The sequence below is a fragment of the Bombina bombina genome, chromosome 4 (genome assembly GCF_027579735.1).
Source record: "Bombina bombina isolate aBomBom1 chromosome 4, aBomBom1.pri, whole genome shotgun sequence".
NCBI lineage: Eukaryota > Metazoa > Chordata > Amphibia > Anura > Bombinatoridae > Bombina > Bombina bombina.
In genome coordinates, this window is record NC_069502.1 from 520,669,671 (window position 1) to 520,690,510 (window position 20,840).

Sequence of the window (20,840 nt, forward strand, 5' to 3'; positions counted from 1 at the left end):
CTAAAATTCTATTTAGATGCTACAAAGGATTTCTGACAAACATCTTCCTTGTTTGTTGTTTATTCTGGTAAAAGGAGAGGTCAAAAAGCAACTTCTACCTCTCTATCTTTTTGGCTTAAAAGCATCATAAGATTGGCTTATGAGACTGCCGGACGGCAGCCTCCTGAAAGAATCACAGCTCATTCCACTAGGGCCGTGGCTTCCACATGGGCCTTTAAGAACAAGGCTTCTGTTGATCAGATATGTAAGGCAGCGACTTGGTCTTCACTGCACACTTTTACCAAAATTTACAAATTTGATACTTTTGCTTCTTCTGAGGCTATTTTTGGGAGAAGGGTTTTGCAAACCGTGGTGCCTTCCATCTAGGTGACCTGATTTGCTCCCTCCCATCATCCGTGTCCTAAAGCTTTGGTATTGGTTCCCACAAGTAAGGATGACGCTGTGGACCGGACACACCTATGTTGGAGAAAACAGAATTTATGTTTACCTGATAAATTACTTTCTCCAACGGTGTGTCCGGTCCACGGCCCGCCCTGGTTTTTTAATCAGGTCTGATGATTTATTTTCTTTAACTACAGTCACCACGGTATCATATGATTTCTCCTATGCAAATATTCCTCCTTTACGTCGGTCGAATGACTGGGGAAGGCGGAGCCTAGGAGGGATCATGTGACCAGCTTTGCTGGGCTCTTTGCCATTTCCTGTTGGGGAAGAGAATATCCCACAAGTAAGGATGACGCCGTGGACCGGACACACCGTTGGAGAAAGTAATTTATCAGGTAAACATAAATTCTGTTTTCTCCAAGAAGGTTTGGAGAAGGGATTATCAGCTAGTTCTCTAAAAGGGCAAATATCTGCTTTGTCTATCCTACTACACAAACGTTCAAGCATTTAGTCAGGCTTTGGTCAGAATTAAGCCTGTATTTAAGCCTGTTGCTCCGCCTTGGAGCCTAAACTTAGTCCTTAGAGTTCTTCAAGGGGTTCCGTTTGAACCTATGCATTCCATAGATATTAAGCTTCTATCTTGGAAAGTTTTGTTTTTAGTTGCTATCTCTTCGGCTCAAAGAGTTTCTGAGCTATCTGCTTTACAGTGTGATTCCCCTTCTCTTATTTTCCATGCAGATAAGGTGGTTTTGCGTACCAAACCTGGGTTTCTTCCTAAGGTTGTTTCTAATAAGAATATCAATCAAGAGATTGTTGTTCCTTCACTTTGTCCTAATCCTTCATCAAAGAAGGAACGACTGTTGCACAATCTTGATGTGGTTCGTGCTTTAAAATTCTACTTACAAGCAACCAAAGATTTCCGTCAAACATCTTTATTGTTGTTTATTCTGGTAAGCGGAGAGGTCAAAACGCTACGGCTACCTCTCTCTCCTTTTGGCTGAAAAGCATCATCCGTTTGGCCTATGAGACTGCTGGACAGCAGCCTCCTGAAAGAATTTCTGCTCATTATACTAGAGCTGTGGCTTCCATATGGGCTTTTAAAAATGAGGCTTCTGTTGAACAGATTTGTAAAGCGGCGACTTGGTCTTCGCTTCATACTTTTTCCAAATTTTACAAATTTGATACTTTTGCTTCTTCGGAGGCTATTTTTGGGAGAAAGGTTCTACAAGCAGTGGTGCCTTCCGTTTAAGGTCCCTGTCTTGTCCCTCCCTTCATCCGTGTCCTAAAGCTTTGGTATTGGTATCCCACAAGTAAGGATGAATCCGTGGACTCGATACATCTTACAAGAGAAAACATAATTCATGCTTACCTGATAAATTAATTTCTCTTGTGATGTATCGAGTCCACGGCCCGCCCTGTTTATTGAGACAGGCATATATATATTTTTATTTTTAAACTTTCAGTCACTACTGCACCCTATAGTTTCTCCTTTTTCTTCCTAGCCTTCAGTTGAATGACTGGGGGGCTGGAGCTAAGGGAGGAGCTATATAGACAGCTCTGCTGTGGGTGCTCTCTCTGCCACTTCCTGTAGGGAAGGAGAATATCTCACAAGTAAGGATGAATCCGTGGACTCAATACATCACAAGAGAAATAAATTTATCAGGTAAGCATAAATTATGTTTTTTGTCTAAACCTTAGGCACCTCTACACCTTTGTGTTATTCCTTTTTTCCATTTCCTTTCGGTCAAATGACTGGGTATTGTGGGAAGGGGAGTGATACTTGACAGCTTTGCTGTGATGTTCTTTCCCCCCTCCTGCTGGCCAGGAGTAATATTCCCACTAGTAATTGATGACGTCGTGGACTCACCATATCCGGAAATAAATAAATTTATCAGGTAAGCATAAGTTTTTTGTTTTTTTACAGTATCTGTAATTAATTTTTAAAAATATTATATATATTTTAATAATGTGATGTAAGATTAGTAATTCTTCATGTGCACTAACCCCAACACCTCATTAGACCGAACACTGACACATATTTTCCATTCCTATGTATGATGTTTTTGTAGACCATGACATGTTCAACCATTCAACTTAATTACAGACTGGCAAATGTTTTAAACTTAAAAAAATCAATTCATTAAAAGCACTGAAATTCAAAAGGGCAGTTTTTAACCCCTTAATGACCACAGCACTTTTCCATTTTCTGTCCGTTTGGGACCAAGGCTATTTTTACATTTTTGCGGTGTTTGTGTTTAGCTGTAATTTTCTTCTTACTCATTTACTGTACCCACACATATTATATACCGTTTTTCTCGCCACTAAATGGACTTTCTAAAGATACCATTATTTTCATCATATCTTATAATTTACTATAAAAAAAAATATAAAATATGAGGAAAAATTGAAAAAAACACACTTTTTCTAACTTTGACCCCCAAAATCTGTTACATATCTACAACCACCAAAAAACACCCATGCTAAATAGTTTCAAAATTTTGTCCTGAGTTTAGAAATACCCAATGTTTACATGTTCTTTGCTTTTTGTGCAAGTTATAGGGCCATAAATACAAGTAGCACTTTGCTATTTCCAAACCACTTTTTTCCAAAATTAGCGCTAGTTACATTAGAACACTAATATCTTTCAGGAATCCCTGAATATCCCTTGACATGTATATATTTTTTTTTAGTAGACATCCCAAAGTATTGATCTAGGACAATTTTGGTATATTTCATACCACCATTTCACCGCCAAATGCGATCAAATACAAAAAATCGTTCACTTTTTCACAAATTTTTTCACAAACTTTTGGTTTCTCACTGAAATTATTTACAAACAACTTGTGCAATTATGGCATACATGGTTGTAAATTCTTCTCTGGGATCCCCTTTGTTCAGAAATAGCAGACATATATGGCTTTGGCGTTGCTTTTTGGTAATTAGAAGGCCGCTAAATGCCACTGCGCACCACAAGTGTATTATGCCCAGCAGTTAAGGGGTTAATTAGGGAGCTTTTAGGGAGCTTGTAGGGTTAATTTTAGCTTTAGTGTAGTATAGTAGACAACCCCAAGTATTGATCTAGGCACATTTTGGTATATTTCATGCCACCATTTCACCGCCAAATGCGATCAAATTGAAAAAAAAGTTAAATTTTTCACAATTTTAGGTTTCTCACTGAAATAATTTACAAACAGCTTGTGCAATTATGGCACAAATGGTTGTAAATACTTGTCTGGGATCCCCTTTGTTCAGAAATAGCAGACATATATGACTTTGGCGTTGCTTTCTGGTAATTAGAAGGCCGCTAAATCCTGCTGCGCCTCACACGTGTATTATGGCTAGCAGTGAAGGGGTTAATTAGGGAGTTTGTAGGGAGCTTGCAGGGTTAATTTTAGCTTTAGTGTAGAGATCAGCCTCCCACCTGACACATCCCACCCCCTGATCCCTCCCAAACAGCTCCCTTCCCTCCCCCACCCCACAATTGTCCCCGCCATCTTAAGTACTGGCAGAAAGTCTGCCAGTACTAAAATAAAAGGGTTTTTTAAAAAAAATAAAAATTTTTTTTAGCATATTTACATATGCTAGGGTGTAGGATCCCCCCCTTAGCCCCCAACCTCCCTGATCCCCCCCAAAACCGCTCTCTAACCCTCCCCTCTGCCTCATTGGGGGCCATCTTGGGTACTGGCAGCTGTCTGCCAGTACCCAGTTTGCAAAAAAAAAGTGCTTTTTTTATTTTTTTGGGGCTTTTTTCTGTAGTGTAGCTTCCCCCCCCCACACAGACAAACCCCCACCACCTTGCTGAACTTTTTTTTTTTAAATATTTCGAAATTTATAAATTTTTTATTAAATCATTTTCTGTAGTGTAGCGGTTCCCACCCGCTCCCTCCCCGTGCACGCGCCCGCCCCCGCCCTCCCGTGCACGCGCGCGCGTCCGTGCGCGCCCCTGCTCGTCCCCGCCCACGATCCCGCCCCCCCTGCACATAACCAGGGCCATCGATGGCCGCCACCCGCCTCCCGGTCCGGCTCCCACCCACCAACGCAGGTAGCCACCGATCTCCGGTGCAGAGAGGGCCACAGAGTGGCTCTCTCTGCACCGGATGGCTACCAAAGGTTATTGCAGGATGCCTCCATATCGAGGCATCACTGCAATAACCGGAAAGCAGCTGGAAGCGAGCAGGATCGCTTCCAGCTGCTTTCCAAACCGAGGACGTGCAGGGTACGTTCTCAGGCATTAACTGCCTTTTTTTTGAGGACGTACCCTGCACGTCCTCGGTCGTTAAGGGGTTAACCTGAACTTTTCTGTGGCTGTATCTCGAGCCCTCCATATTTAACTGTGAACTGCTTCTTTATTCACAAGCTGTAAAAGTTAGGTTTTTGCCCTGATTTTGCATTTTCTAATTTCGCTTTATCAGTTGTATTTTACTATTTATTCCATACATTGTCAATATTTTGATGTTTGTTTTATAAACAGAAAAGAAAACAATAATATTATTTGTGATGACCTGAAGGAGGATCACAAAAGACAGATTCCCAATCCTGTGTGCTGTTTTGAAGATGCATTTCATCCATTTCCTGAAATTATGACTGCAATAGAGAAAGCTGGATTTGATCGACCTACTCCAATCCAGGTATAACATGGTTTTTAAATAGTAAAAAAAACAAAAAAATTATTAATTTGGTAGTAGTATAGCGGCCATGGCAATGCATACTTAGTCAAAAAAGGGCCATAAAACCGAACATTTTCTTTCATGGTTCAAATGGAGCATACAATTTGTAAAACTTTCCAATGTACTCCTATTTTGCATTGTTCTCATGAAGTGTGCACATGTGTGGAGTAACTATATGGCAGGAGTTTTGCAATTATACTTTTAACAATGTTATACACTTACAATACCACTTGATTACTTTACAAAATGGTGGATAAAATAAAGTTTTTTTTTTTTTTATGGAATTTAAAAAGAATGAATGTTGCCTAAGATTTAATGTACCTGTAGCTTAAGTATGACAATTCCTACTACTATAAAAATATAAGAAGAGAAAAAAAGGTATCCTGTGGCACACTTAGATAGAGAGCTTTTGTTATCGATTTTTACATCAGCAAAGGCACTAAGGAAGTGATTAAATAAAAATTAACTTTTATTGGGTTCAATTAAAAAATGTGAAAACGTTAAGTGTGTTAATAATAATAAAACTGGGGGATATTTGTATTTACACCATAAGTAGTGTAAACCAATTTATGCTGGATTATCACCCATAAGGCTTGTAGGGAAAGCTATTCATCCATTATAATAGACAGAAAAAACTGTATCAATTTACCCAAAGCTTTCCCTATTGGTAAGAATATGCTTAATCTTTTATGTGTCAAATACCCCTAGTGATGATCCATATCCTCATACATAATTGGTGAATGTTAAAAATTAACATGCACAAATGTTAAAAATACTGTGTCTAGGATCACTCAGGGTTAATAGTAATATCTTGGCTATTAAATGTGGCTTACGTAATAAAGAAGGGGGGGTAGTATATCCAATAATGATTTGTGTGGAAAAATCCTAAGCCCTTGTGCAGAAGTTACCGAGGGGGTTCTTGAAAAATAAAAAGGACAACTAATTTTGCTTGGATTAAATAAAGGATGTCATATATCGTACCCATCAATGAGGTTAGAATAAATTAACTGACCCCCACAAACAGTCATAAACATTAAACTGAATGTCCCTTAAAGTTGTCAAAGTATTATTTATTGGAACGTCTTCCAATAATAAAGTGATGTCCTGAGGCACAGTGTGAAGTTAAAAAACTAGTGTTGCTTCTCGTTACACAGAAAGGGGAATATCCCCTAAGTATAGCTAATTGTCATATAGATTTACTTAGAACCCGGTATTGGGTAGTGGAAAATATTTGTGCACACGTCAAATGGAAATTATAAGTATCATGCTTATGATGTGATTATCGTAGCGGTATAATTACAAATAGTATCGTAAATAAAACTCCCACTAAACCCACCAAGTTTTAAGCTAAAGTGCCGATATTCGGCTGTTGATTCCTATTATAAAGAAAGGGTGTTATCCCCTAAGTACCACTTGATACAATCACATATAGTTTAGCTAAGAACCCGGTATTGGGTATTGGAGAGTGTTTGTGCACACATCAAAATGGATACTCCACAGAACTGCTCCCTTAGCTAACGATACTGGCTATAGATGCTTTAAAATTATTATCATTATTCTATAGTTGGCTTGTCATATAGATAATTTACCCATTAGATCACCCACCGAGTTTAAGCAAAAGGGCCGATAATCGGCCAACAAAGTTAAATAATTCTATTTCTCCTGTTAAGTGTGGTCAGTCCACGGGTCATCATTACTTCTGGGATATTAACTCCTCCCCAACAGGAAGTGCAAGAGGATCACCCAGCAGAGCTGCTATATAGCTCCTCCCCTCTACGTCACACCCAGTCATTCTCTTGCACCCAACTAATAGATAGGATGTGTGAGAGGACTGTGGTGATTATACTTAGTTTTTATATCTTCAATCAAAAGTTTGTTATTTTAAAACAGCACCGGAGTGTGTTGTTCCCTCTCAGGTAGAATTTGAAGAAGAATCTACCTGAGTTTTTTGTATGATTTTAGCCGGCGTAGTTAAGATCATCTTGCTGTTCTCGGCCATCTGAGGAGTGAGGTAAACTTCAGATCAGGGGACAGCGGGCAGGTTCACCTGCAAAGAGGTATGTAGCAGCATATTATTTTCTGAGAAATGGAATTGACTGAGAAAATACTGCCAATACCGATATAATGTAAGTTCAGCCTTAAAGGGACACTGTAACCAAAAATGTTCTTTTGTGATTCAGATAGAGCATGACATTTTAAGCAACTTTCTAATTTACTCCTATTATCAAATTTTCTTCATTCTCTTGGTATCTTTATTTGAAATGCAAGAATGTAAGTTTAGATGCCGGCCCATTTTTGGTGAACAACCTGGGTTGTCCTTGCTGATTGGTGGATAAATTCATCCACCAATAAAAAATTGCTGTCCAGAGTACTGAAACAAAAAAAAAGCTTAGATGCCTTCTTTTTCAAATAATGATAGCAAGAGAACGAAGAAAAATTGATAATAGGAGTAAATTAGAAAGTTACTTACAATTGCATGCTCAATCTGAATCACGAAAGAAATTTTTTGGGTACAGTGTCCCTTTAAATGCAGTAGTAGCAACTGGTATCAGGCTGTCATGTATGTATATTTACACTTCAGTATTCTGGGGAATGGCACTTCACTGGGATAATACTGTATGCATAAGACTCTTAGCCTAACTTGCAGTGGGAACGACTAGCAACAGGCTTTCTAATGACATTTCATTTATTTGATGTTAAACGTTTTGCTGGCATGTTAAATCGTTTAATTATCTGAGGTACTGGGTGAAAAATTGTTTTGGGCACTGTTTTTTTCCACTTGGCGGTCGTTTTATTTAATTTAAGACAGTTTACTGATCTTCCTCACTGTTGTGTGTGAGGGGGAGGGGCCTATTTTGGCGCTTTTGCTACGCATCAGAAAATTCAGTCACAAGTCTGTTTTCTTCCCTGCATGATCCGGTTCGTCTCTACAGAGCTCAGGGGTCTTCAAAAGTTATTTTGAGGGAGGTAATCACTCACAGCAGACCTGTGAGATTGTGCTTGACTGTGATAAAAAACGTTATATTCTGTACATTTTTTCTGCTATTTAAGGGTTAGTTATCCATTACTAATGGGGGCACTCCTTTGCTAAATTGTGTTTTTACCGGAAAGAATTTGATGTTATAGTTTCTCCGGTTTATTGTTTTCTCAACTGTCATAACTTTTTTTCTGTGCTTCTTAAAGGCACAGTACGTTTTTCATATTATTTGTAAATTGCTTTGAAAAGTATTTCCAAGTTGCTAGTTTAATTGCTAGTGTGTTAAACATGTCTGACTCAGAGGAATATCTCTGTGCTATATGTGCTAAAGCCAAAGTGGAGCCCAATAGAAATTTATGTACTAATTGCATTGATGCTACTTTAAATAAAAGTCAATCTGTACAAATTGAACATCATTCACCAAACAACGAGGGGAGAGTTATGCCGACTAACTCGCCTCACGTGTCAGTACCTGCATCTCCCGCTCGGGAGGTGCGTGATATTGTAGCGCCGAGTACTTCAGGGCGGCCATTACAAATCACATTACAGGACATGGCTAATGTTATGACTGAAGTTTTGTCTAAATTACCAGAACTTAGAGGTAAGCGTGATCACTCTGGGGTGAGAACAGAGTGCGCTGATAATATTAGGGCCATGTCAGATACTGCGTCACAGTATGCAGAACATGAGGACGGAGAGCTTCATTCTGCAGGTGACGGTTCTGATCCCAATAGAGTGGATTCAGACATTTCTAATTTTAAGTTTAAGCTCGAAAACCTCTGTGTACTGTTAGGGGAGGTATTAGCAGCTCTGAATGATTGTAACACCGTTGCAATTCCAGAGAAATTATGTAGGCTGGATAGATACTATGCGGTACCGGCGAGTACTGACGTATTTCCTATACCTAAGAGGCTTACAGAGATAATTACTAAGGAGTGGGATAGGCCCGGTGTACCCTTCCCCCCCCCCCCTCCTGTATTTAGAAAAATGTTTCCAATAGACGCCACCACACAGGACTTATGGCAGACGGTCCCTAAGGTGGAGGGAGCGGTTTCTACTCTGGCTAAGTGTACCACTATCCCGGTGGAGGATAGCTGTGCCTTTTCAGATCCAATGGATAAAAAATTAGAGGGTTACCTTAAGAAAATGTTTGTTCAACAAGGTTTTATATTGCAACCCCTTGCATGTATTGCGTCTGTCACGGCCGCAGCCGCTTTTTGGTCCGAGTCCCTGGAAGAGACTCTTGACTCAATAACTATAGATGAGATTTCAAACAAGCTTAAGACACTTAAGCTAGCTAATTCATTTATTTCGGATGCCGTAGTACATTTAACTAAACTTACGGCTAAGAATTCCGGATTCGCCATTCAGGCACGCAGAGCACTGTGGCTAAAATCCTGGTCAGCTGACGTTACTTCTAAATCTAAATTACTTAACATACCTTTCAAAGGGCAGACCTTATTCGGGCCCGGGTTGAAAGAAATTATCGCTGACATTACAGGAGGTAAAGGCCATGCCCTGCCGCTAGACAGTCTAATTTTCGTTCCTTTCGTAATTTCAAGGCAGGAGCAGCATCAACTTCCTCTGCACCAAAACAGGAAGGAGCTGTTGCTCGCTACAGACAAGGCTGGAGACCTAACCAGTCCTGGAACAAGGGCAAGTAGGCCAGGAAACCTGCTGCTGCCCCTAAGACAGCATGAATTGAGGGCCCCCGATCCGGGAGCGGATCTAGTGGGGGGCAGACTTTCCCTCTTCGCCCAGGCGTGGGCAAGAGATGTCCAGGATCCCTGGGCTTTAGAGATCATATCTCAGGGATATCTTCTGGACTGCAAATCCTCTCCCCCAAAAGGGAGATTTCATCTGTCAAGGTTGTCAACAAACCAAATAAAGAAAGAGGCGTTTCTACGCTGTGTACAAGATCTTTTACTAATGGGAGTGATCCATCCGGTTCCGCGGTCGGAACACGGACAGGGGTTTTACTCAAATCTGTTTGTGGTTCCCAAAAAAGAGGGAACCTTCAGGCCAATCTTGGATTTAAAGATCCTAAACAAATTCCTAAGAGTTCCATCTTTCAAAATGGAAACTATTCGGACAATCCTACCCATGATCCAAAAGGGTCAGTACATGACCACAGTGGATTTAAAGGATGCTTACCTTCACATACCGATTCACAAGGATCATTACCGGTATCTAAAGTTTGCCTTCCTAGACAGGCATTACCAGTTTGTAGCTCTTCCATTCGGATTGGCTACGGCTCCAAGAATCTTCACAAAGGTTCTGGGTGCTCTTCTGGCGGTACTAAGACCGCGAGGAATTTCGGTAGCTCCGTACCTAGACGACATTCTGATACAAGCTTCAAGCTTTCAAACTGCCAAGTCTCATACAGAGTTAGTACTGGCATTTCTAAGGTCGCATGGATGGAAGGTGAACGAAAAGAAGAGTTCTCTCTTTCCACTCACAAGAGTTCCCTTCTTGGGGACTCTTATAGATTCTGTAGAAATGAAGATCTACCTGACAGAAGACAGGTTAACAAAGCTTCAAAATGCATGCCGTGTCCTTCATTCCTTTCAACACCCGTCAGTGGCTCAATGCATGGAGGTGATCGGCTTAATGGTAGCGGCAATGGACATAGTACCCTTTGCATGCCTACATCTCAGACCGCTGCAATTGTGCATGCTAAGTCAGTGGAATGGGGATTACTCAGATTTGTCCCCTACTCTGAATCTGGATCAAGAGACCAGAAATTCTCTTCTATGGTGGCTTTCTCGGCCACATCTGTCCAGGGGGATGCCACTCAGCAGGCCAGATTGGAAAATTGTAACAACAGACGCCAGCCTGCTAGGTTGGGGCGCTGTCTGGAATTCCCTGAAGGCTCAGGGACCATGGACTCAGGAGGAGAGTCTCCTGCCAATAAACATTCTGGAATTGAGAGCAGTTCTCAATGCCCTTCTGGCTTGGCCCCAGTTAACCACTCAGGGGTTCATCAGGTTTCAGTCGGACAACATCACGACTGTAGCTTACATCAACCATCAAGGAGGGACAAGAAGCTCCCTAGCAATGATGGAAGTATCAAAGATAATTCGCTGGGCAGAGTCTCACTCTTGCCACCTGTCAGCAATCCACATCCCGGGAGTGGAGAACTGGGAGGTGGATTTCCTAAGTCGTCAGACTTTTCATCCGGGGGAGTGGGAACTTCATCCGGAGGTCTTTGCCCAAATACTTCGACGTTGGGGCAAACCAGAGATAGATCTCATGGCGTCTCGACAGAACGCCAAGCTTCCTTGTTACGGGTCCAGATCCAGGGATCCGGGAGCGGTCCTGATAGATGCTTTGACAGCACCTTGGACCTTCGGGATGGCTTATGTGTTTCCACCCTTCCCGATGCTTCCTCGATTGATTGCCAGAATCAAACAGGAGAGTGCATTGGTGATTCTAATAGCGCCTGCGTGGCCACGCAGGACTTGGTATGCAGATCTAGTGGACATGTCATCCTGTCCACCTTGGTCTCTGCCTCTGAGACAGGACCTTCTGATCCAGGGTCCCTTCAAACATCAAAATCTAATTTCTCTGAAGCTGACTGCTTGGAAATTGAACGCTTGATTTTATCAAAACGTGGTTTTTCTGAGTCAGTAATTGATACCTTAATACAGGCTAGGAAGCCTGTTACCAGAAAGATTTACCATAAAATATGGCGTAAATACTTATATTGGTGCGAATCCAAAAGTTACTCATGGAGTAAGGTTAGGATTCCTAGGATATTGTCCTTTCTACAAGAAGGTTTAGAAAAGGGTTTATCCGCTAGTTCCTTAAAGGGACAGATTTCAGCTCTGTCCATTCTTTTACACAAACGTCTGTCAGAGGTTCCAGACATTCAGGCTTTTTGTCAGGCTTTGGCCAGGATTAAGCCTGTGTTTAAAACTGTTGCTCCACCATGGAGTTTGAACTTAGTTCTTAATGTTTTACAGGGTGTTCCGTTTGAACCCCTTCATTCCATTGATATCAAGTTATTATCTTGGAAAGTTCTGTTTTTAATGGCTATTTCCTCGGCTCGAAGAGTCTCTGAGTTATCTGCCTTACATTGTGATTCTCCTTATCTGATTTTTCATTCAGACAAGGTAGTTCTGCGTACTAAACTTGGGTTCTTACCTAAGGTGGTCACTAACAGGAATATCAATCAAGAGATTGTTGTTCCATCTTTGTGTCCTAATCCTTCTTCGAAGAAGGAACGTCTTCTTCACAATCTAGATGTAGTCCGTGCCCTGAAATTTTATTTACAGGCAACTAAAGATTTTCGACAAACGTCTTCCCTGTTTGTCGTTTATTCTGGTCAGAGGAGAGGTCAAAAAGCTTCTGCTATCTCTCTCTCTTTTTGGCTTTGTAGCATAATACGTTTAGCTTATGAGACTGCTGGGCAGCAGCCTCCTGAAAGAATTACAGCTCATTCTACTAGAGCTGTGGCTTCCACTTGGGCCTTTAAGAATGAGGCCTCTGTTGAACAGATTTGCAAGGCTGCAACTTGGTCTTCTCTTCATACTTTTTCCAAATTTTACAAATTTGACACTTTTGCTTCTTCGGAGGCTGTTTTTGGGAGAAAGGTTCTTCAGGCAGTGGTTCCTTCCGTATAAAGAGCCTGCCTGTCCCTCCCGTCATCCGTGTACTTTAGCTTTGGTATTGGTATCCCAGAAGTAATGATGACCCGTGGACTGACCACACTTAACAGGAGAAAACATAATCTATGCTTACCTGATAAATTCCTTTCTCCTGTGGTGTGGTCAGTCCACGGCCCGCCCTGTTTTTTATGGCAGGTCTAAATTTTTAAATTATACTCCAGTCACCACTGCACCCTTTGGCTTCTCCTTTCTCGTTGGTTCTCGGTCGAATGACTGGGTGTGACGTAGAGGGGAGGAGCTATATAGCAGCTCTGCTGGGTGATCCTCTTGCACTTCCTGTTGGGGAGGAGTTAATATCCCAGAAGTAATGATGACCCGTGGACTGACCACACTACAGGAGAAAGGAATTTATCAGGTAAGCATAAATTGTTTTTTATTCACAATAAACGTAAGGAGAAGCAGAGCTAACGCCTGACGTGCGTTTCGCCTACTGCTTTGTCAAAGGCGTTGAATGACCTTCGTGCCTCCTGATTTAAAGCCAAGCGGGGGTGTGTGTGAGTCACATGGGCGCGAGTAACCAATCGCGATATTACGGTGACGTCACCAAAATTTCAGTACAAGTGATTGCACTCGGGTAAACAGGGGTGTGTATATAGATCTGCCAATCAGGTTCAGATCTCAGAGTTTGTAAACACATCCATCACGGTGGATTGGACACCTCCGGCGATCGTATAGTTTTAATAGGTGTTTAATTTTCAGGTCTCGGATTCCACATCCAAATTGCACATAAAATTTATACATTTGCCGATTTATAATGCTCACACAGGACTTTTCATATGTTACTTAGAGCTGCGCATCTTCACCTGTCTCACGATTCGATTCGATTACGATTATCATCGTAACGATTCGATACGATTCGATTCTACGATGCATCGCAATGCATCACGATTACTGCCCATGATTTTCATTAACAAATTCAAGCAGTCAGAACTCCCCTTTTTTTTTTTATCTGCTCTAAAAAAAAGGGGATTGCTAAGGGGATGTTTCTAGGATATAAGGTATTATGGTCCTGGCATGTTAAATAATAATTCTGGACTTGCCTCTTTTGTCAGGGAATAATGCACAGTTTATGAACCAAGGTGTATAAATGATTGACTTTTAGCAGAGCAGGTCCCAAATACATAACTAACATAGGATATGTGTGATATAGATTTTTTTTTTAAATAAAAATAATGGATTCACATTTAAGGTAATAGATATGCTTTTAAAAAGCTATAGGTTTATATGTAACATATACATTTATTTATATACACATACAAAGCACAACTATAATACAATACAATACCCTGCCACATATTACACTTAGATCATAGATGGGCTGTTATTTTGCTCCCTAAGCTCATATGAGACTAGTATTCTGGGTATTGGAGAGCTTTGAAAGGAATGCATGGTATGTGTGAGCAGTGCAGTGTCACCATTAATGATTAGGGCTCTAAACTGACATAAAGGGTCACCTAATCAATCATGTAGGCACTCTAAACATGTTTATTACGGCTCTGTGATGATCTGCAGCTGGGAAGGAATTCTATGTAATTTCCTCTTACCGGAACCTTTATTAACAGCTGCACCAACCACTTACTGAACGGCTTCAATAAGTTGTCCTAGAGGTAACGGTGCTGGACGGGTGAATGTGATTAATTAAGCCCTCCCTGCTGTGTCGCCTGCTTCAAGACTAGGAGAGATCTGACAGGGCAGAAGCAGTCTGACCAACTGACAGCAGCCTCGTGTAACACAGTGACTATTTCCTTGTATTATCGCTTCCCTGTTAACTGTTGCGGTCTCTGCTGCATGTTTCCTCTTTGTCAGACCCCTAGCCCAGCACCAAACGAGCATTTTAGTGTTGCTATTAGATACTTTTGTAAAACTTGACTTTTTCTATATCTAATAGCAACACTCAAATGCTCGTTTGGTGCTGGGCTAGGGGTCTGACAAAGAGGAAACATGCAGCAGAGACCACAACAGTTAACAGGGAAGCGATAATACAAGGAAATATTCACTGTGTTACAGGAGGCTGCTGTCCGCTTGTCAGACAACTGCACTGAGCGTGCTGATGTTCCAAAAACATAAAATCAATCAATATTTATTCTGTCTGCCATTACTTTAAGCCCTCACATCAGTCAGTGGGAGAGGCGGGGTCACGTGACATTGTGCGATGACGTCACTGACCCTGAATCGATTCTGATCTTGCACCGCATCGATGCAGCATCGTTAATGGCTGCATCGCGATGCATCGCAATGGCGATTATTTTTGACACCCCTAATGTTACTCTAAATGTCTGTACCAATCTTTAAGTAGTTATGTTATTCTGTAGAGCATCTCAAATATTTATGTCCAACTCGCTTAAACGGTCTCATGCTGTCATATATATTATAATATTATGGTGGATATTTTTGACATGTGAATGGGCATCCTGCTAATTCTTAAACTTTATTAGAAAAACCTATTCCCAATAGTAACAATCAGATTCCCCATCATTTCACTTTGTTGGAATCAAATGATCAGATGTTAGATTCCACGACTAGGTTGCATGTAGCGTGACCTTATATTTGTTCGTATTGTTTTAAGCGGACCTCACATGTGTCAGTCTCACGCGGGTGGGTATTGTATTAGCTTTTTTGGCTTGTACCCAGAAGTAACATTCATAGCCCCAAAAAATACAGCTTTAATAGTATTTAAAGTGCAAATCATGAATTAAAAACCGAATTTGTACATCATCTTTCAGCCTTTTTTGTGTTCACAGTATTTGCACAAAATTCCTCAAATGTTTTTGAAAGTAACTGATAGTCTTTTCAATAGTGTTGTACTGTCCTGTACAGCGTCAGGAATAATGTTGTCAGATCCAGTTGTAGAGTCCCCTAATATCATATATATTACCATCCTTAGTGAGTGTCTGAGTATATGAATGGATATTGTGGTATCATTTTCACTTATACTTATTAGTGAGTTCATTATGTTAAACAGTAATCTTTGAAAAAGCTAATCTATGAATGAGGATGGAACTCATGACTGCAATTTTTATATTGGCACGTTGGATTACAGTTATGTCAATTATTACTTGAAATATATACATATTGATTGTATGGGTATATCCGTACATCTATAGACGAGAAATAATCACACATATTAGTGATTGAGCATTACACACAGGAGTCAGGAATTATATATAGTAACTCCGGTTAAGTGCCTGGTCACTATTAATAATGTTAGTTTGGTGATACACTGTGCCGTCATAGGATCATACCATTATGGCCCATCATAAGCAATAAATTATAGTAATCTAAAATTAGTAACATTGTTCATTAGTTATGGAGTTAAATACAGATATTATTTCATCATATTCGGGTTGAATTTAATTTGTATTAGGTTTTATATGTGTGGATTCCCATGTGTAACCTATCTGTCTGTATTCCATCATACCTGATATGTGTAATGAATACCTATACTCATATGAATACCTATACTCATATATCTTAATATTATTATGTTGTTATCATTCAAAAATCATTATAAAAAAGGACTAAAGGATAGTTGTTCATTTAGGCCTTTGGGGGCCATGGTCTGGAGCCTGAAAATCCATTTGGTCTCTTCCCTCAAAAGAGTTGTTTCAATATTACCACCTCTAATCCCTGGTCTAATTCTCTGTAAGATCCAGCATCTGAGATCAGGTTTTCCTTTGTTTGTCCAGAAAATGTTTGGCCACTGATGTAATTTTCTTTCCGTTTTCCAGATCTTTCTCAGCATTGCGGATGTTACCAATATGTTCCCCTAGTCTCGTTCTTAGTTCTCTAGTTGACATGCCCACATATCTTTTATTACAGACACATTGTATACAGTATATGATGTTTCTAGTCCTGCAATTGTAGAACTCATTCATATGTATAATCCCATTGGGAAAAATCTCCATCTGTTGCACCTTACATATGTATGGGCAGAACTTGCATGTTCCACAGGGGTATGTGCCTTTAAGGTTATCTTTCCTTTTATTAGTACACTTGATAAAATGGCTCTTAACAATTTTATCTCTGATTGTGGGTGCTCGTCTCCAAGAGACTTGTACCCTATCCCCCACTTTCTTTGCCAGATCTTCATCTGTATGAAGTATATGAATATGTTGGTTCAGTATTTTTGAGATGATCTTATGGGAGTCATTGTAAGTTGTCACAAACCTTACATTTTGATCATTATTTACTTTTGTTTTTGGTACTAAGAGGTCCGATCTCATTGTATGAAGTGATCTATGATATGCCTTCTTAAGTACTGAGTTAGGATAGCCTCTCTCTTTGAGTCGTAATTTAAGTTCTTGGGCCTGTTCCTTAAATTTGGTAATTTCTGAGCAATTACGCCTTAGGCGTAAAAATTCACCATATGGAATTGCCTTCTTAGTAGAGTTGTGATGTGCACTCTCAAATCTAAGGATTGAGTTAGTGGCCGTCTCTTTTCTGTGTAGATCTGTTTGGATCTTATTAAACATGTCTCGAGATATTTAAATCCAAGAAGGTCACTGTGTCATAGCTGATATCGTAAGTTAATCTCAGATTCAGATCATTGGTGTTCAGCTCACCAATGAATGTTTTGAAGATGATAGTGTCCCCTCTCCATAATATGAAGACGTCATCAATGTACCTCAGCCACAACAGAATGTGTTCGGCATATTTCAGCATTTTATCTCCAAAGACAGTTTCTCTTTCCCACCATCCTAAGTACAGGTTGGCGTACGTGGGGGCACACGCTGTGCCCATCGCCGTGCCCCTGACTTGGAGGTAGAATTTGTCGTTAAAAACAAAGTAATTGTGGCTGAGGACAAATCTGAGTAAGTTTACAATAAACTTGTTTTTCTCTACATTTTCAGATCCTTCCATTTTGAGGAAGTACTCGATTGCATGACATCCCCATTTATGGTCAATGGACGTATAAAGAGATTCTACATCGCAAGTTGCGAAAAAGGTCTCCTCGAGGGTTATTCCATCAATTTTTCCAGAACATCCATTGTGTCTCTTACATATGATGGTAATGTTAGAACGATTTCTCTAAGTCTAAAGTCTATAAACTTCGAAGCTTGTTCGCTCAAACTCCCTATGCCCGAGACAATTGGTCACCCAGGAGGTGTGCATTTATTTTTATGAATCTTTGGGAGGATGTATAGAGTTGATGTTCTTGGTTTGTTGATGGTTAGGTACTTATATTCTTTACTATTAATCAGCTCATGTTTTTTAGCCCTTTCAATTATGTTCTTATATTTCAAAAGAAAATCTGTAGTCGGGTCTCCAAAGAGGTGCTTGTAACAATTAATGTCATCAAGTTGTCTGAGGGCCTCAATAGTATACATTTCTTTTGACCAAAGGACAATATTTCCGCCCTTATCTGACGGTTTAATTATGACGTCCTGCCATGATTGGATGTCCTTAAGTGCCCATTATTCACGTTTGCTAAGATTTGATGTATTCTTGGTTTCAAGTTTCAAAATATCCCTACTTGTCACTTTGAGATAGGTGTCAATTTGTGGAAATTGTGAGACTAGGGGCATAAATATTGATTTATTTTTAATCTTAGTTAACCAATCTGCTGAGGTTGAGACAGTATCTTCATTCTCTTCTAGGAGAGATACTAAGTTAAATAGTTGATTCTTCCAAACCTTCATCATCATGTTTGGTATATATTTTACTCAAAACCAACTTTCTGATAAACAGATGTAGATCTTTAATGATTTCAAAGTGATTCATGTTGTTTGTTGGGGAAAAAGATAGACCCCTGCTTAAAATGTCAATATGATCAGTAGTGAGTATTTTATCAGTGAGATTTATAATTTGCATACTGTCATTTTTTACCATCGTGGTCTCTTCCCCCAGTCCTCCCTGTTGCCTCCGTTGTTCTTGTAACCCCATCTGGTTCTGTTTCTTAGGCTGCGATCTTGATTGCCCGCGCCTTCTTTGTCTTTTGTTTTTGTTTTTTTGGACTCCTCGTTTTTTGAGAGTATTGCTTGTCTCTCATTTGCGTTCAGGACTAATAGGGTTCTGTTCTGGGGTATTCCCTCATTATCTTCCGCTGCAGAAGATTCGCATTCTGAGGATGCTACATCTTCTCTATTTGTATTAGATGGCAGAAAGTTTCTCCTGCGTCTGGGTTTTTTTTCGTCCCATGTAAAGACACAATCTTTCTCAAAATCTTGTATGTCCCTAGTCAGTTTATTGCACTTAGTTTGTATTATCTCTTTTTCCTTAGTGTCAAGTTCTTCCCTTAAGTTCTTATAAGCAGTTTTGAAATTGTCCAGCGGTTCAAATTTATGTAATTTGGCATTAAGGTCTGAGATCTCTTTACTCAATTCATCAACAATTTCTGTTTCGTAGTCAGATAGAATAGCGACTAATACTTCAGAACAGGATATTAAAGCTTGTTCCCATCTTTCCCTATAGCTCTCAATATGAAATGAGAATGTTGGGAAGAGTCTGACCCTTAGACCTCCTGGTATGATATGCTTGGCAAGATACCGATCATAGGTGCTTTTATTCCAAACAGATCTGGTATGTTTTCTTAGAAGTTCACTCAAAAGTTTAAGACCTGTTTCCCAATCCGTTATTTCTTTATTTTGATTACCCTCTGTACTGAAATTAGAGAAAGTCTTATCAATATTTGCTTGGCGTTCTTTCTCTCTAGTGAGAAAGTCGTCCATCAAATTGATGGATGTCATATTAAGTCCCCGGAAAGACTACTGAATAGTACAAATAAATGTATTAAAAATAGTAATTCCCCTAAGATTAAGGGGATTTACGTGTGGGAACAGATCAAAGCTCTCAAAAGATATCCCAACAGGGTAAGCCTATGTATCCCTGGAGGGCAGTGCCTGATACCTAATTGTATATCATAAAAATATAAGAGAAACAGAGGTATCCTGTGGCACACTTAGATAGAGAGCTTTCTCTTGTAAAGGTGTATCCAGTCCACGGGTTCATCCATTACTTGTGGGATATTCTCCTTCCCAACAGGAAGCTGCAAGAGGACACCCACAGCAGAGCTGTCTATATAGCTCCTCCCCTAACTGCCACCCCCAGTCATTCTCTTGCAGCTCTCGACAAGAAAGGAAGTATCAAGAGAGATGTGGTGACTTAGTGTAGTTTTTACCTTCAATCAAAAGTTTGTTATTTTTAAACGGTACCGGCGTTGTACTGTTTTTACTCTCAGGCAGAAATTGGAAGAAGACTTCTGCCTGGAGGTTTGATGATCTTAGCGGTTTGTAACTAAGGTCCATTGCTGTTCTCACACATAACTGAAGAGTATGGAAAGAAAACTTCAGTTGGGGGGACGGTCTGCAGATTGCCTGCTTTGAGGTATGTTCAGTATATTTTTTTCTAGAGATATAAGGTCTAGAAAATGCTGACAGTGCCTGGTATATTTAAGGTAAGCCTGATACAGTGATTTAACAACAACTGGGATCATGCTTGCAAAAAGGGATAATATTCATGTTAATACCTATATTACTTAGTGTTAAAACGTTTGCATGATTTATAAATAAAAACGTTTTTTTCTCTGAGGGTGATAAATCTTTATTTGGGGCCTAGTTTCCACATGGCTTGTTAGATTACTCCTAGGAGTACTTTTTTAAGGCCCTCTGACTTTGAGTGCATGGTGGGAGGGGCCTATTTTCGTTTTCAGTCTGAGACATCCAGCTTCCCTGAAGGAGTCCTCTGGCTTATAGGACCTCTATAGAGGATTTTGTTCCTGCAAAAATCGTTTTTAAGGGCAGGTAGGAGCCACAGCAGAGCTGTGGCAGTGTGTTTGTCTGTTTGTTAACAGGTTTAATGTTTTTCTAATTCGTTTTTGGGCCTGAGGGGTTAATCATCCATTTGCAAGTGGGTGCAATGCTGCTTTAGTCCCTTATACACACTGTAAACATTTTGTAGAGTTTACTACTTTATTTCACGGTTTTGCAGTTTATGTGGTAGTTTGTTTCTCTTAAAGGCACAGTACCGTTTTTTATTATTGCTTTTTTCACATTTATTAAAGTTTTTTCCAAGCTTGCTGATCTCATTACTAGTCTGTTAAACATGTCTGACATAGAGGAAACTCCTTGTTCATTATGTTTAGAAGCCATTGTGGAACCCCCTCTTAGAATGTGTACCAAATGCACTGACCTTTCTATAAGTTAT

At 40.1% G+C, this 20,840-nt stretch overlaps 1 protein-coding gene across 1 annotated transcript in view; it reads left to right on the top strand.

Annotated features, from left to right (window-relative positions):
• Positions 1–20,840, top strand: part of DDX43 (DEAD-box helicase 43) — a 1,089,992-nt gene that overhangs the window by 383,103 nt on the left and 686,049 nt on the right. The window contains exon 7 of the mRNA XM_053712000.1: positions 4,856–5,012. Within this exon, the coding sequence (XP_053567975.1) occupies positions 4,856–5,012 (157 nt within the window). The remainder of the gene's footprint in view (positions 1–4,855; positions 5,013–20,840) is intronic.